Raw genomic sequence first — 16,950 nt, forward strand, 5'->3', positions numbered from 1 at the left:
ACCAAACCAAAAATAGAGCTAATATATTCATATTTTTCTATCTTTCTCTCTCTCTCTTTATATATATATAGAGAGAGAGGAGAAGGTGCAACATGATGCAATTAATTTTAAATATTTTTTGGCAAATCTAAGTGTACATGATGTCATCTCTATGCTAAAATACCTAAAAACCCTCATAACAGTTTTTTGATATGTATATAGGATTTTATAATTTAGAAAACTTTAAAAATTTGAAACCATTGGCTTTTAGCATGTTATAAAATCTATATGCAAATATAAAATTGTTATAAGAGCTAGTTCTTATGTTTCTTTTTTTATCATGAAGATCGTGTCCGTACAGTTAGATTAGTAAAAAAAAGTACATCTAAACATGATTTAAAAAGTAGTGGTATCGTGCAACCATTGCACCTTCCTCTTTGGCATAATATATATATATATATATATAGAGAGAGAGAGAGAGAGAGAGAGAGGTTTTCCTATAAAGTTTTTACGGTAACCATGGGCTAGAATACGTTTATCTTGTGGGATGTCCTCTCCCTGGTTGTCGACCTAATAAAATATTTAACAAAATTTGGTATCTCATTTTTTTTTGTTGGGTACTGAAAAGCACACTGTTTTCTGCTGAGACCCTTATTTTTCTTTTTTAGTATTTGGGAGGTGGGGGCATTCTGGTCTGCATCTTTTAGCAAAGTTTGGCGCTACCAAGGTGGAAGGTTTGCATGGATTTTCCCGTAAGTTAGTGTTGAGCCGAATTTATTTAGCTTTTTCCTTTCCCTTTCCTGCTTCAAGTTTTTCTGGAAATTTTTTGGTTTCAAAAGACCAAATCAAGAGGGCATTACAGCAGATAGTTTTAAAGCATTGTGGTTCCCATTTGGGTTTGTGGTAATTGTGGTAGGAAAGGAGTTTGAATGGTAGTTGTCTTCCATGGTATCATTGTTTAAGTGGGTTCTTTGTCAGATTGATTTTTGAGCATAATTGGAGGGTTCAGCTGACAGAGTGGTGTTTCTTCTTTGCTGAGGCTTGCAAAGCTTGGAAGGTTCTTGTGGGCAATCCAATACTATAAAGTGATACTGTTTTTTCAGTTGGTTGGATTTCTTCTGAAAGAAATCTCAGTTCTGGTAGAATTTCTGGTGATCTTGCAACTCTGTTGGGATTTTTTTTAAAAATTTGGTTTGGTAGTGAAACTGTTTGTTTATTATTGTGATAAAGTTGATTTTCTTAGACTGGGAGTTTTAAGTTTGGGGGGGAGGGGGTGTTAGGAGAGAAGATTGTGAAGTAATTTGCTGTTTGGTTGGAAGAAGGCAGAAGAGTGGGATTTGTACAGCATGAGTGCACCAAAGGTTAAGCGGAGGGTGGGAAAATATGAGTTGGGGAGGACAATCGGTGAGGGAACTTTTGCGAAGGTCAAGTTTGCAAGGAATAGTGAGACAGGACAACCTGTGGCTCTCAAGATCCTTGACAAGGAAAAGGTTCTCAGGCACAAGCTAGTTGAGCAGGTATTTCTCTAGACAAAATGATTATCTGCTTCATTATTTAACTTGGGAATCTGAAACTTCAAATGGAATTTGTCTTCTAAAATATTGGAAATGTAACTCTTATAAACTTTATTTTAAATTAGTCCCACCACATGAATGGAACTCTGCATGCATGCCATTATTAGTGTTGGCTGGACCTGCAAATGGTTGAAACAATGCAATCTTCACTTTGTTTCTGCAGAGGAATTTATGCATTTTATTTTTTTGTGAAAATTTGTTTGAATTATGAGTTGCCATTATGCGTCGTTTGATTCTTTTATATGGCATTCACAAGGGGAGATATATGATCACTGGCTTAAGGGTATCAATCCATACGTTTAGTTTCAGAATCAGATCATGAAACTCACCCCTTCCTTGAACTCTCTTGATTTTTCCCCATGTTTGTCCCAACATAACTGACCACAGTGTTGCAGCTTCCTTGCTGAGACTCCCATATAGATGGTAAACTATGGTTACTGACCTAAATAACCAGCCACATTTCTATCATGTTATTTAGCTTGTTAAAACTTACCTTGTGAATGTATCACCCCCTCCCTCCAGAACCCCACTCTCCCATCATACTGACTGTATATATCCTTGCTTTCCACCGTTTTGACACTAATAGCAGTATAGCACCAGAATGGTTATTGTTTACTCGTTAGAAGCATCGTAAAATGAAACATGTAGAAATAAACCAGCATCTTGTCAGAGAAAAGGTAGAAGCCAATTTCCACAATTATCTTTGTCTGCTGAAATTGTGTTGTGGTTTGTCTTGAGTTATTAGCACTCAGATGATTTATCATGCAGATCAAGCGGGAAATTGCTACGATGAAGTTGATAAAGCATCCAAATGTTGTCCGCTTGTATGAGGTGAGTTACCTACATTAAGTTGTTTCTGGTTGTGTTGTAGTTTTTCTATTTATTGCGAGCAATTTCTTGGCATTCTGATATTCATTCCTTTTTAGCAAAATAGTGTGAAGTTCCACAGGCAGTTTTGCAAGATTGAGACATGCGGCTGTGCTCTCTATCTCTCTCACACATAAGCACACTCATAATACACACATGGAGACACACACGTGATATTTCCTTGTGAAAAGTAAAGTTTTGGAGTGCCACTCTAGTGCTCTCCTACTTTTCAAAATGTGGAAGGAGTGTAGGGATATTTACTAAATGGTATATCATTAGGAGTATGATGCAACCTGTGGAGAGAATGTGGATCTTACTGCAATTCTTTTTATCTTTGTGGGTGGATGTGGTATTTAAAATTTTTAATCTTCATTGTCCATGTCCTTTTGTTTGTGTTATATCTATTTACTTAATTGTGCAGTTTGCTCTTTTCAGGTAATGGGAAGCAAGACCAAGATCTTCATTGTCCTTGAGTTTGTCACTGGGGGAGAGCTCTTTGACAAAATTGTAAGTTCTGCAATATTGTTTAAGTTGTAGTCACCATCATAATAACCTGATGACTGGGACCATAAAACTTTCTAGAAACGCCAATCTTTGGGCTCTTGGTGGTCAGACTGTGCTTTTGAGCTCATTATATTGCTTTCATTATCTATCAAGTTATTAATGGCTAATTTCTTGTTAAAGGTTAACCACGGAAGGATGAGGGAGGATGAAGCACGGAGATATTTCCAGCAACTTATTAATGCAGTTGATTACTGCCACAGCAGGGGCGTATATCACAGAGACTTAAAGGCAATTAGTTTACATAATCTGCTTTCTGTCTTGCATTAAAATATCCAGAATTTTGTCTTGGAGCTGAGCACTGATCATATTGCTTGCAGCCAGAAAACTTACTCCTTGATGTCCAGGGAAACCTCAAAGTATCTGATTTTGGCTTGAGTGCTCTCTCCCAACAAGTCAGGGTAATAAATTGTGTTAAAAGAATTATCTATTCTTTCTGTTTGCTCTATACATTCAGATGTCATCCCTTTTTTGTTTGGGAAGCCTACATTCAGATATTAGTTATGTCAGATGTTAATGTTCATTGTAATTGTTAATTTTGAAACTTCTTTTTGATGAGATTCAGAAATGTGTATCTACAGCTTTTGCAATGAAACCTGATGAAAATAGCATCGACTTAAATATTGTAAATCTGATTTTCTGATATTCTATGCTTGAACTACCTTTTCTAACATTCCTGGAGCTTAATTCCAGTTGTGGTCACCGTCACCCTGATTGAAACAAATATCCGAGATGCTGCACAAATCAGGCAACACACTTGACTAATGTTAGTAACACTCACAGTCTGCATAGAAAGTAAGATTTCTATGTTTACCTGAACAAGTGGAAATAAGATGTGGGAGCCTCCAATATCCGTACATCAATATCCATAAATTTTTTTAAAAAGACGCACAAACAAATACATTTATGTATATGTTTCTCCTGATGGAGAATGCTTGCAATGCTTGCACAACTTTAACCAAACAACTGCATCTAGTTGATTAAGATTCTTATAGAAATATTATTGTTGTTTCAGCATATAGCAAGCCAGAAGCGCTTATGTGCTAGACTGCTGATGAACATGGACTGTGGTAAATATCTAAATAGCACCATGGCCTGTTTTGAAGGTGTCATCAATTGTTGTATGGAATTAAAAGAAAGAAAAGGAAGAGCACAACTGTGCTTATTCTTAGCAAATTGTAATTATATAGTACCCCAATGTGACATGAATTTGGATAGTCGTGTTAGTGCACAGGGTTAACTCACAATTCAAGGTTAAAAAAAATGTGTACGAAATAGTAATAACAAAATGGATGGTGTGCATTTTTAGGTGTGGGTCAATATATAGAATAATATAAAATGTGTCAAAGAAAGAATCTTTTATTAGATTGATAGATTCTGATGTGAGCCTTATTGATTGTAAGTTTGTAACACAGATTTTGTCTTATGGAGTTGTTGAGTAATTATGAATATGAATGTTTTTTTCATCATAACACAAGCACCTATCATCTCCTATGTCATGGCTTTGAATCTTTAGAATTTCCCTTATTTAGAGGAATTTTGTCACTTTAAATATTCTCATAATTTTTGGAGTCCTTTTTTGCAGGATGATGGTCTGCTTCACACAACTTGCGGAACTCCAAACTATGTTGCCCCAGAGGTATCGAGTGTAGTTAAGTGGTCATTTATTGTTAGTGCAATCCTGCACTATTATTTTGACACTACTACTTTTTCCAAGGAGGCCATGTGATTTTCTGTCTCTTTTTAGGTGCTAAATGATAGAGGTTATGATGGGGCAACTGCTGATCTGTGGTCTTGTGGGGTCATCCTATTTGTACTGCTTGCAGGTTACTTGCCTTTTGATGAATCTAATCTTATGATCCTTTATAACAAAGTGAGCATTATACCAATCATGGAGTGTCTCTTTTCTTATTTTAATTTGATTTTGTCTATTAAAAAGTTTTCCATTTATTGCAGATTTCGGCTGCAGAGTTTACCTGCCCATCTTGGTTTTCTCTAGGTGCAATGGAGTTGATTGCTAGAATTTTGGAACCAAACCCCATGATGGTGAGGATTTCTCACATGTATTATGGGAAAGTATCCTATTTTATATCATTAATATAAGAATTAAATAAGAATAACAACCTGGAAAAGAAAAGTTTAATATTGCTAATTTCTATCATAGTGCTAAAATACAATATCTTTTCTATAGATATGGTCATAAGTTCTGTGAGTTTCATCGATGTGTTGTTGGCAGCGGATTACCATCCCTGAGATCTTGGAGAACAAATGGTTCAAGAAAGGTTATAAGCCACCTGTATTCCGAGAGGAAGACAATGTAAATTTAGATGATATAGATGCTGCTTTTAAGGACTCTGAAGTAAGTTAGATATAAGCTTGTAGTTCAAGAACTTACTATTTGTTTGTGAAGGTTTGCTGGTCATTTCCTTCTCCTCAGGTGACATGTGGAACTTTTATGTCTTTCTTTTTTTATCAGGAATATCATGTGAAGGAGAAGAACGAAATTCAGCCGTCACCATCAGTAATGAATGCATTCGAACTAATTGCAATGTCAAAGGGTCTTAATCTTGGAAATCTATTTGATGCAGAGCAGGTAAACATACACCAATTCTATCTTTTCAGACTATCATTCTCATTTGCATGAAAGAGATTGCAAAATATTCCTATGGTTTAACCGATTCACTATGAGAAAATAATTATGACTGCAATCAACACAGAAGCAACATTTGTGGTCTATAAGGAAATATACATGTAACATTGTGGTTCAAATTTTCGATGAAGATTTATTAATAGGACGGTGTGAATTATATGATGCTGGATGCTGATAATCTAAGCATTGTTTTGAATGTATGCATAAGCAAGCCTTCTGATGCATAGAACTTGTGAGTTCAATCTTATTGTTTTTATTCCTTGAAATTCTGACATCCAACATCTCGCTTTATTCATCTGAATTTTTGGAATTTTCTCTATTATTCGTCTGGTACGTGGTTATTGCCTATTTACCTCTTCCAGGCTATTGGCCATAACCATACACATTTTCGTACTTTTGAATTCATGCTAAGTTTTATCACTGTTCAAATCCAGCAGGCATTCTCGTGTGGAGAATAAAAGTTAGGGGCAAACTTGGTGGAGCACATTACAGGGGTTCACTCTGCTGACCAATGAGAACTGTGTTTCCTTATTCTACATAATGTTGTCACATAAATTAAGGATGCCTTGAAGAATTCATCAGAATCATATTAAATTACACAGTGAATGAACTAATTAAGTTTCTTTTGTATGTACGTGCTCCTTACTCTTAATATAATTAGTGTAATAGACATACTCTTGTGCTATCTTTCTTTTATCAGCTTTGTTAACAGATTTACAGAACTTTTAAGTGTAAATGTTGCAACATTCTCTAAGGCTGACAATGACGGAATGTTACTACTTATCATTAATATTTTGTTACTGTATTTCAGCTGATGAATAATGCAAGCTAACCATGATATTATACGTGTGTGGCTAATCGCACCCTTCATGTTCTTGTAGTCTGTAGACATTCTCTTTGTCAGCTGCTTATATTTACTTTGATGCATTTATATTAATCTGGCTACCAACCAATTCCTTCACTATTATGTTTACAATAGGAGTTCAAGAGGGAAACACGGTTTACATCAAAGTGTCCTGCTAATGAAATTATTAGTAAAATTGAAGCAGCTGCAAAACCTCTTGGATTTGATGTCCAGAAGAAAAACTACAAGGTAACCCCAAGATTTCATTTGTTCCATTTATTTCCCACTTATCATGGTTCAAGAACTAAGCTTCACACTAGGGAGCCACTGAAAACCATTATATTATTTGCTTACGTCTCTCTTTTCCAGTTTAATGGTATGTCATATGCTCTTTTAAAAACTTTTCCAGTTTAATGGTATGTCATATGTTCTTCTTTTAAAAAAGTACTAAAATCCTTATATTATCAAAAAGAATTTTAAAGTACCGACAAAAAACATTTTCATGGTCTTGCTTGGTTCAATTCTTGGCGATCCTCAAAAATTCATTCAGAATGTATAAAAATTCAGGGTGTTTTGCAGCCTTCTTTTATTCAGCAACTCATTCAGTAAATAATTTGTTCTGGCTAGTCACCATTTTCTTTTCTTTTTTGTTTAATAGTTTATTCACAAATCAAAGACATAGATGCTATATACATATGCACACGTACATACATATACATATGTATGTATGTACATGGGTTTACTAACTTTTAAACCCCTTATTATTAGCTTTAGCAATATTCAATTGATTGAAATGACCAAAACACCCTCGAAAGTAGTGACATTTTTTAAAATATCTAGTTATTTTTAGGGGTAGATTATATCTTTTATTTTGGAGGAAAACAAAGAAATTCAAACAGCAGCTTCAAAAGGTAATAAAGGCTATTTTAGTAATTTTAGTTTGAAAAGCGAAAGTGCCCTTTTTGACCCAAAAAAGTAACTTCATGTTTTCAAAATTAATGCCACTATATAAATATATAATATACATATACATATAATACATACATAAAGATATATAGACATACATAGATGTGCATGTGTGTAATGTCCCATCGAACTTCTAAAATACTGCTTGAGGAAAATGACAACCTGCAGTGTACGCTTGCATGGGAAATGATTTCTGATATTTTGGAAAAATCTTCACAGGAAAGACTGTACCAGTTTGGTGCATGTAATAGTGGGGAAAATATGGCACTGCCCACTGGTTATAGCAGTCATTGTTTTAATTTTGTTTGAATTCAAGGGATGCTGACATAAATGTTCAGTTTGTGTTATTTCCAGTTAATTGGTATCCCTATGGCCTAATCCTAATTGGTCTACTTGTCATGAATAAACTGATCCTAACAGACATTAGGCTCCACTGGTACTGCTCTACGTGAAAAACAACTCTGCAGACATGTACCATTCTACTGTAGGGTGAGATCCCCTTAAGCCTAATAGATTTCCACTAACTCTTTTTATTTACCTATCTTGATGATTAAAGAGAGCGGTGATACAGTGACTCAGAATGCAACCCTAAAGTCATGGGAAGTTACATTGTCAAGTTCCATCTATTCATGCTGCTGCAGGATGCATGAAATGGAGGGTATATATAGTTTACAGGAGAGCTGAAGGGCATTTTGATCATAAAACATTGACTACATTACAGGTGGCCATGGACAGCTACCCAGACTTATTTCAGACAGACAACTGGTTCAAGATATGATTTCCCATAAAAAATTGTCTATATTTTTTAACCAATATTCCACTATGCAAAAGGTTTTGAAAATCCCATGTAAAGTTTTGCAACAAGAATCAGAAAAATGATTTTCTGCATGCTTGTGTTTTCATTGTTGAAATTTTCATGTGAAGTCATGTCCTTAGATGTTCGTAGTGTATTATTATTTGAAGCATTGAAGTCTGAGCTAGAGTATTGATGAGAAAAAGTTGGGAAAAGAAGAGAAAAAAAAAACTGCACATTAGGCCTGGCACCTGATCCAATTCTATGCTGTATGGTTGGTATTCTACTTTCAAATACTGATGTACAATACTTATATTAAACTAATGCTACTACATGCCCTTCTATTCTATAAATAATGCCCCATAGAGGTGTGGCACACTATTGTCTTTGCTGTCCAAGTGTAGCACAAGCCATCACTTTGTTCTTGATCAAGGACAGCTACGACCTCTTCTTAGGAAGTGTAAAATTTATAAAATACAAAAACAAAAATTGGGTTTGTATTTTCTAAAGAAATTTTCTTTGTGGATGACCTAACTTTATTTGAAGCTGAGCTAAAATGGTGATTGGTGAATGCATTAATCTAAAGGAGCTTTTGTTGCAATTCTTGACAAGGTAACCTTTAGTTGATCAATTTCATTAGATTGATGGATAATTTTGTTATTTCTAAATGTCCTTTTTATGATGAGGAACCCTCGCCGAAGCGAGGAAACCCTGGGTGGGGCCCCACAACCACCCTGCCTTATGTGACCCAGCCCTGAAAGCTACAGACACACCCCTGCACCAGCCGGGTTTGATCTGGTGCCTTCATCTCAGGACCCTCACAACCACCCCACTGGCCACATGGTGCCTTCATGTCAAATTCATAGTTTTCATTGCACAAGTTCGAAGCTCTTTCTTTTCTTGACCAGGTTTTTTTAGGTAGCCTCGATCTTGTAGGGCTTATTAAGGTATTCATTCACGAAGGATAAATTAAATACCTCTTTGAAGCGGAAGCATAAAAGGGATCGTTGATGCTCGTCTTGCTCAACGGATGCGTGCCCTCACTTGGAGAGAATGGCGAATCCACGAATCCAAGTGCCCCACAACGCACTATCACCACGAAGATAGCCTCGCCGTCTTCTTCTTCTTCCTTTTCAAAATGTGCACTCACTGTGCACAAGATCTCTCTCTCTCTCTCTGTGTGTGTGTGTGTGTGTGTGTGTTTCACTGTGCACACTTTTCTCTCTGTGTGTTTTTTGTTTTTTTTCTCCTCTCTATTCCACGCAAATGAGGAATCACAAGAGAAGATGGGGAGGTGGGCAGTTTCCAAACCGCTCCCTCCTCCAATGTGGGCAGGGTCCGGATCTCGCCCATCATGGGCGGACCCGGTACCCAACCCAACAATTCATGTTGTAATTCTTGTAAACTTCAATCAAATCAATGGATTGAAGCCACTATCTTGTGCTTTTCAACAATAAACTCTAACGCCACCATGTTGTTTTACATCTTTTCTTTCAGATGAGGCTGGAAAATTTGAAAGCTGGCCGTAAGGGAAATCTTAATATTGCTACTGAGGTTGTAAATGATTCTGTAAAGTACGTTTTATTCTTATGATGGCCATCACCATATTCTTAACACCTTATTTATTAAATTAGGTGTTCCAAGTGGCCCCCTCTCTTCACATGGTTGAGGTGCGGAAGGCTAAGGGAGATACTTTGGAGTTCCACAAGGTAGTTCTCCTTTCTGGCTCTTCTTCTTTCCTCGCCATTTTAGCATGGTAATATGTGTAGATGCTTGATTTTTAGTATAAAATGACTTGTTTCATTGTTGTAATGGTGGAAATATGTGATTTATCTTTTAATTGTACTCTTCCTTTTCTCATGTGCAACCAAATCTTCAGTTTGACGTGCAAACAATGTATTCAGATCTGCGGAAATATGTTGATTTGTAGGAAGTACAGTATCATGTCCTTTGGATTGCTAATGTAATAGCTTTATTTTTCAATACGAAAAATAGATATCCTTGCCCACGAGAGCTCCACTGACCTGGTAGGGGCTACTCGTAACAGTCACCAAGTTGATAGGACGCCACAAGTTAGAATCCATGGGTGTGCTTACCTTGCTGCAGGGCTGAAGCTGGGTTGTACCCGGTTGTGGGCAAAGGGGGACTTGGGTTTTACAGCAATGAACTTTGTGATCCAGGCAGTTTTACGCCAATGAACTTTTCTTCCCTGATTATCCAAAAAAGGAAAGCAATTTTTTTGTGTTATTTTTTTGAGTGTGGATTGTTCCTTCCATTTGGTATGATCTATTTCTTGCAATTATTGTTCTTAATGTGTTTTTTTCAAAAATTATCATCTGAGCCATCCATGACTTAATACAAGGTTGGAGCTTTCAATGTGCTGGAATATTTCTTCCTTCACTGGGCTGCTTCTTTAAAATGCACGCAGATGAAACTCTGTAATTTCTCTCTTTTTCTCAACTCTCTATGTATTTCCTTTCTCTGCAGTTCTATAAGAACCTTTCAGCCAGCCTCAAAGATGTTGTTTGGAAAACTGAAGAAGACATGGAAGATAACAAGGCTGATGATCGCAGCGGCAGCTAGAATGTCTGTTTTTCTTGATGATGTATATAGTGTGAATCATGACGCAAGTCTAGGGTTAGCTATCATCCATTTTTTGAGATGGCACCCACTCCATTCCTGTTATTTTCACATGTATTTGGGCTAGATGCTATTTTTGCAAAGTTAATTGTCGAAGCTATGCTTTGCGAACCAGATTAATTTTGTCTGATTATTGCTTAGATTGATCCATGATCTCTCTCTCTGAGCCTGCCAATGAGCATCAGCTATAGTTATTATCTTCCCATCACAACCTACCCTTGCTCCAAGTAAATTTGAGCTTGTCAAGAGGAAATTACAGTAAATGAAGTCATACAACCTGTCTTGCAACTTGAGAGAACATACTACATTCAACTGGTATTCCTTGGTTCTGAAAAGTTGGGAAATGAACACGTTTATATTTGGCTACTTGTTTCTTGAAAGCCAAAACCCAGTCTTTGGCTACTTTGGTCCCATACAATATGAACACAGTTTATTATGGGCCTTTAAATTTGAAGTCCTTAAAAACCAACTTACATGTCGCAATCACATAATTCAAAACTCATTTTCAACTAAACAAAGCTTATACATTACATCCATACGGTTGGATAAAAAAAACATATATATAAAAAGATTGAAAAGAAGGTAATTGGTACTCAATAGCTCCATGCCTTCAATAGCACTAGATATTAACCCTTTTAACCTCTTCTTTGTAGGTCAAACACTTCAACTATTTATTTACATTATATTTTTTTGATAGGCTTATTTACATTATATTTTATGATATAAATGATGGATGGCGTAGCAGAAGCACGTAGCAGAAGAAGAGAGAGTAGGTCAAGAAGGAGAAGATAGGTTAGCGTTCTTGAAGGTTTGCTTCGAGAGGCTTTTTGTTGTGTTGTTCACACACATGACTGCCGAGCATGTCCCAAATTATAGATTTTCATCTCTCGGTTTTCCTTTAGCTCAACTTTTGCAGATAAGCTCAGTGAAATTGTTGGAACGGGCCAAAGCAAAACAGTAAGGTAAATGTTTTATTTGAAAGCGGTTTTGAAAACTGCCCAAGCATATCCACGAACGGGCCCTGTTCGTGGATATGCCGAGATGTGCGGATAATGGCCACACACCCCAACATCTCCCACTTGTCTATATATTTGTCGACCTTGCTTCCACTATTGTGGGCTTTTCATGCAATGATTACGGATCTTTCATAAGGATTTGCCTCATAATCACAAGTATCTTAATCCCATATGTGTCACATGTTTTGTAAACAGATCCTCAGGGATCCCTTTCGTGAGAGGATCTGCTACCATGCCTGATGATGATAGATAATCAACGGTTATCTCATTTCGTTCAATCATATCATGTATATAGTGGTATTTTACCATTATATGCTTACTTTTTGAGCTATCTACTCCACTCTTCATCAGAGAAATAACAATCTAGTTATCACAAAAAGGTGTACAAGTTCAAATACAAAATCGAGTTTTAAATCACAGATGAACCTTCTAATCCATACTGCAAAGGTTATGATTGCATTACATGCAATATATTTAGCTTCATGAGTATGCAGGGCCACACAACCTTGCTTTTTACATGACCAGGCTATTGCACCTCCTCCAAACAGGAAGATATAGACAGAGGTAGACTTGCTGTCATCTTTGCATCTTGCAAAGTCTGCATCTGAGTACCCGATCAAATCAAGTTTGTTAGATTGAAAACTCAACTGTAATCTTTTTGAGCCTTTCAAATATCTAAAAACTCTTTTGATAATCTGCCAGTGAGGCCAACCAAGATTACTTTGATATCTGCTAACAAGACCTACTGCAAAACTTATATCAGGTCTTGTACAAAGCATAACATACATTAAACTTTCAACAACCTAAGCATAAGGCACATCTAATCTTTGTTGGTCTTCTCCTAGACAATCACTTTTACTTAAATTCACCTCTTTAGCAACTGGAGTCCCAATGGGTTTCGAGTCACGCATTTTATATTTTTTCAAAATATAGTCAATATATCTTTCTTGACTCAAGCTGAGAATTTTTTATTCTCGATTTCTGGTAATTTTGATTTCTAGAATGTATGAAGCTTCAACTATATCTTTCATTTCAAAGTTGGTATACAACCAACTCTTTGTGTTGACTATCATATTATTATCATTTTCAGTCAACAATATATCATCAACATAAAGAGATAAAATGCAAAAGTGACTCCCACTTTTTTAGACATATACACAGTGGTCTAATTGATTGGCTTCATATCAAATCTTGGTTATTGCTTTACGAAAAGCCAAATACTATTGTCTTGGTGATTACTTAAGCCCATACAAGGTTTTTTTCAACCTGTATACTTTGTCATTATCTGTAACATACACTACAAGAAAAATGCCAAGTAGCAATGGACGCTATCCGTCGTTAATCCGTCTCCAATTCCGTCGCTAATGTGTTTAGCGACAGATAGCGTCTGTCACATAATTATAGTCGCTAAATCTCGACGGACTTTATCTGTTGCCAGGTCGTCGCTAATTTGCGATGGATTTGCGATGGCTTATTTTCGTCACAAATCCATCGCTAAGTAGCGACGGACTTGCGACAGAGTATATCCAGATAAATTCTGTCGCTAACTTTTCATCTAGAAGTTAGTGACGGAGTTGCGACAGAATACAATCCGTCACAAAATATATCAGCGTTGAAAATTAGCGACGGATAATATTCGTTGCTAATCCGTCGCAAAATTAAAAAAATAATAAAAAAAAGAGCTCCGAGGCATGTGCCTCATACGCCTTAAGGCGCGCCTCAAGCCGAGGCGTGCGCCGCAGCTACATGATCGTTGAACTTGTTTAATATTCACCAATGTTCTTTTTGAGTCATTCCATATGCAGATATAGATGTGGCTTTACAACTGAAAACGTATTTGGTCAAACCAAGAGTATTTACTGAAAAGTTTCAGTACTAAAGCTTTTTCCTTTCTGCAGGATTTGAATCAAGTGCAAATTTTTGGGGATAAAAAGTTCAGTCCATAGAACCACTCACAGATTCGACAAGATAACCAAAGGTTATATGCATGAGAACCAAATCTGGAGAACTCTAACAATATAACAACAAACAGACAAGAAAAGAATGAGAAACATGTAGCTGCAAGTTACAAAACCATTTAAGGTGAACAAAAGAGGAACTACGAACATAACTTTCTGAAGCACATAAAGTACAAAAATAGAAAAATATTAACCCAGTGACAGTGAATAATGCTACTCAATGATGGTAAGACAACATACCAAGAATCATGACCGTACTTGAAACCAAGACCCAGAAAAAACAAAAAACAAAATGTAACATTATTAAAAGATAAGATACTAATAGAAAAATGGAGCAATGAACTATCAACTAACTTTATATTGAACAAACTATTGTTTATCATATGCAAGTGGAAAAATATTATACCATTGACAACTCCAACTCAAATGTGAAACCAAAAACATCATAGACATACTTTATAAAATCTAAGACAAACCCGACTTCATCTTTTATCTGAAAAAAATCAATACATGACAACACATAATAAAAGCATTAGCAAAGAGTCCAGAGAATATCTCATTTGGGATTAAATAATGAATTCCACTACTATCATTTTGCAGAGGTGAAACAGTAACATCGCTCAAAAATATAAAAGTACAATAAGCTCATGATTAAACAAGTTATCAGGGATTTTTCCATGGCATGTTAACAAAATATTCTAATAGTATACATGATACTGACAATTATTTCTGAACATTTTGTGACAAGGTCTAGTAACAACCAATATAAGGGTAAACCACTGCCTCTCAGGCCTCCCCGACTAATTCTACCATGGAGTCCAACACAATCAGTTCCACAAGAAGAAATGCCACACTTAGCTTTCTCATCCTAGAAGACTTGTGTATGAGATGAAGCATGAAACCTGCACTCACCTAGCAAACAGTTCAGTTACTACTAAATGCATTCAACAGTCTAACATAACCAATTTCAATTCAAAACCAAACCAACTATTTGAAGCTATGGAATTTAAGGATAAGATTCATCCAAACAACTGGAAGTTTGTTGATGACAAGTGATCAGGTCATGACATGCTGGTTGGTTCCTAATCAACTAAAAGCATAAAAAGAATTGTTCTACATATATTGAGCTTGTACAAAATGAGGTTCCCATAATAACACAATGGTTATTGCAAAGAACCAAAATTTTCATGCATCCTGATCCATGCGAGTTAAAATTTTGTCGGTTATCTAGGAACAAGAGCAGATAATATTCCAGTTTGTGAGTTTCAAGAATAAAAGAAGTTAGAAAACAGAACATTATTTCTAACCTCCAACTTGTCATCCCTTAAGGACTTCTTAGGTTGTATATCAGAATATTGTAGGTTCTAATTACTTTGGCTATTTATGTTTCACATAATCTTGCAAATGGAATTGTGAAGGAATTACAAACAACAGAAATAGATAGTGAATACAAAATTTATTGACCGTCCATATGCTAAATATTACGATACAACAAATGCATAGAAAAAGATGGATACAATAAGCCAAAAAAGTTCTCAGAATCAAATACACATTAAGTAATATACTAATAGTATGACAAAAATTTTGTGCAACTCATGATCTTTTGCTCTCCCTTCTCTTTTAAAAAATCCGCAACTGTGATGATTGTCTTTGTATTAAGAAAACAATCATCGGCGACTGCCCGCCGACTATAACAAATTGTCTCTGTATTCAGAAAACAGTCGTCGGCGACTGCCGCCATAGAGCGACAACGTTTCCCGGCATCACATCCATGAAAAACCGCTCTCATTGGGCGATGGGGTTCTTCGTCGGCAGAGTCGCCTTGGGGCGACAAACATCCCCGACGGCAGATTAGATCTATAAAAAAATTGGAGGATCAATGTATTACCTGTGGTTGTCGGGCTGCAGGGAGGTTCTGCCAACACAGGGATCACCGCAGGATGCATCGCCGGTGGGGGGTGTGACCGCCGGATTGCCAACGACAGAAAATCGAGAAAGGGTTTTGAAAACCCCCTTTTCCCCTTTTCTGGTTCCCATGGTCGTCGGGCTGTGGTTTCGGCCGGTGGTTTCTCATTGGGAAGACGGGAATGCAGTGGATGACGGTGGCCTTGCCGGCGCCACTGGCTGCCCGGCGGCATCGCCGTTTTACCGACAGCTTCGACGACAGACATTAAAAAAAAAAAGTAAAATGAGCCCCTTACCTGTCGCCAGGGTGTTGCCAAAGATGCATCACCGGGGGGCAGGTGACCGTCGTCGGCTGGTCCCGACGTCGGTCGCCGTACGACGACATGGGTCGACCTGGGGGAGGAGGGAGGCGACGTGAGTAGACCTGGGGGAGGAGGGAAGTGAAGCGCCCTAAGGAGGAGGACGTGAGTAACGAGAGAGAGACAGAGGGAGGGAGAATTTAGCGCCCTAATTTGGTAGCTTTAATCGAAAATTAGCGACGGATTTAGCGAGAGAAATATCCCATCGCAAATCCATCGCTAATTAGCGACGGATTTGTGACAGAAATACTCTGTCGCTAAATCTGTCACTAAGTTGCTACAGTTTTTGCAACAAAAATTTTTATCGCCAATCTGTCAGTAATTAGCGACAGATTTGAGACAGAATTTATACCGTCGCTAATTTCAAAAATATTTCAAAGATTGGCGACGGATAATGTTCTCTCGCTAATTTCGTCGCTAATTTGTGACAAAAAAATCCATCGCAAATGTCCGTCGCTAATCAGGGTTTTTCTTGTAGTGATATCCCTCTGGCTGAAACATATAAATGGTTTTTTTAAAGTCACCATTCAAGAAGGTAGTTTTTACATCCATCTGCCACACATCCAGATCATAATGAGCTGCTATGGATAATATTATCTTGATGGATGCAAACTTAGCAAGTGGTGAGTAGGTTTCAATGTAATCAACACCTTTCCTTTGGGAAAAACCTTTGGCTATCAGTCTTGCTTTGAATTTGTCTATTGACCCATCAACCTTGTATTTCTTTTTAAGAACCCATTTACAACCGACTGGTTTTCTTTCTTTAGGAAGATCAGTTAATTTTCAGACTTGATTCTTTTCAATGGATTCTATTTCTTCATCCATAGTCCTTTTTCAT

At 36.9% G+C, this 16,950-nt stretch overlaps 1 protein-coding gene across 1 annotated transcript; it reads left to right on the forward strand.

Annotated features, from left to right (window-relative positions):
- The first annotated feature begins 632 nt into the window (after positions 1-632).
- LOC149819664 (CBL-interacting protein kinase 32-like) lies at positions 633-11,024 on the forward strand. Its single transcript, XM_089982030.1, has 15 exons — positions 633-731; positions 958-1,496; positions 2,322-2,384; positions 2,856-2,927; positions 3,105-3,212; positions 3,302-3,382; positions 4,567-4,620; positions 4,729-4,854; positions 4,938-5,027; positions 5,218-5,340; positions 5,458-5,574; positions 6,611-6,724; positions 9,732-9,788; positions 9,869-9,943; positions 10,722-11,024. The coding sequence occupies exons 2-15, from the start codon at positions 1,326-1,328 to the stop codon at positions 10,815-10,817; spliced, it is 1,347 nt and encodes a 448-aa protein (XP_089838156.1). The 5' UTR covers positions 633-731; positions 958-1,325; the 3' UTR covers positions 10,818-11,024.
- Positions 11,025-16,950: the final 5,926 nt, after the last annotated feature.

This window comes from Nuphar pumila, chromosome 12 (assembly GCF_984573655.1).
Source record: "Nuphar pumila chromosome 12, dmNupPumi1.hap1.1, whole genome shotgun sequence".
Classification (NCBI taxonomy): domain Eukaryota; kingdom Viridiplantae; phylum Streptophyta; class Magnoliopsida; order Nymphaeales; family Nymphaeaceae; genus Nuphar; species Nuphar pumila.

Coding starts and splice junctions, on each gene's coding strand:
- LOC149819664 (XM_089982030.1), top strand. CDS start 1,326: ATGAGTGCACCAAAGGTTAAGCGGAGGGTGGGAAAATATGAGTTGGGG. Junction 2,385..2,855: donor ATGTTGTCCGCTTGTATGAG/GTGAGTTACCTA, acceptor TGCTCTTTTCAG/GTAATGGGAAGCAAGACCAA. Junction 2,928..3,104: donor GAGAGCTCTTTGACAAAATT/GTAAGTTCTGCA, acceptor TTCTTGTTAAAG/GTTAACCACGGAAGGATGAG.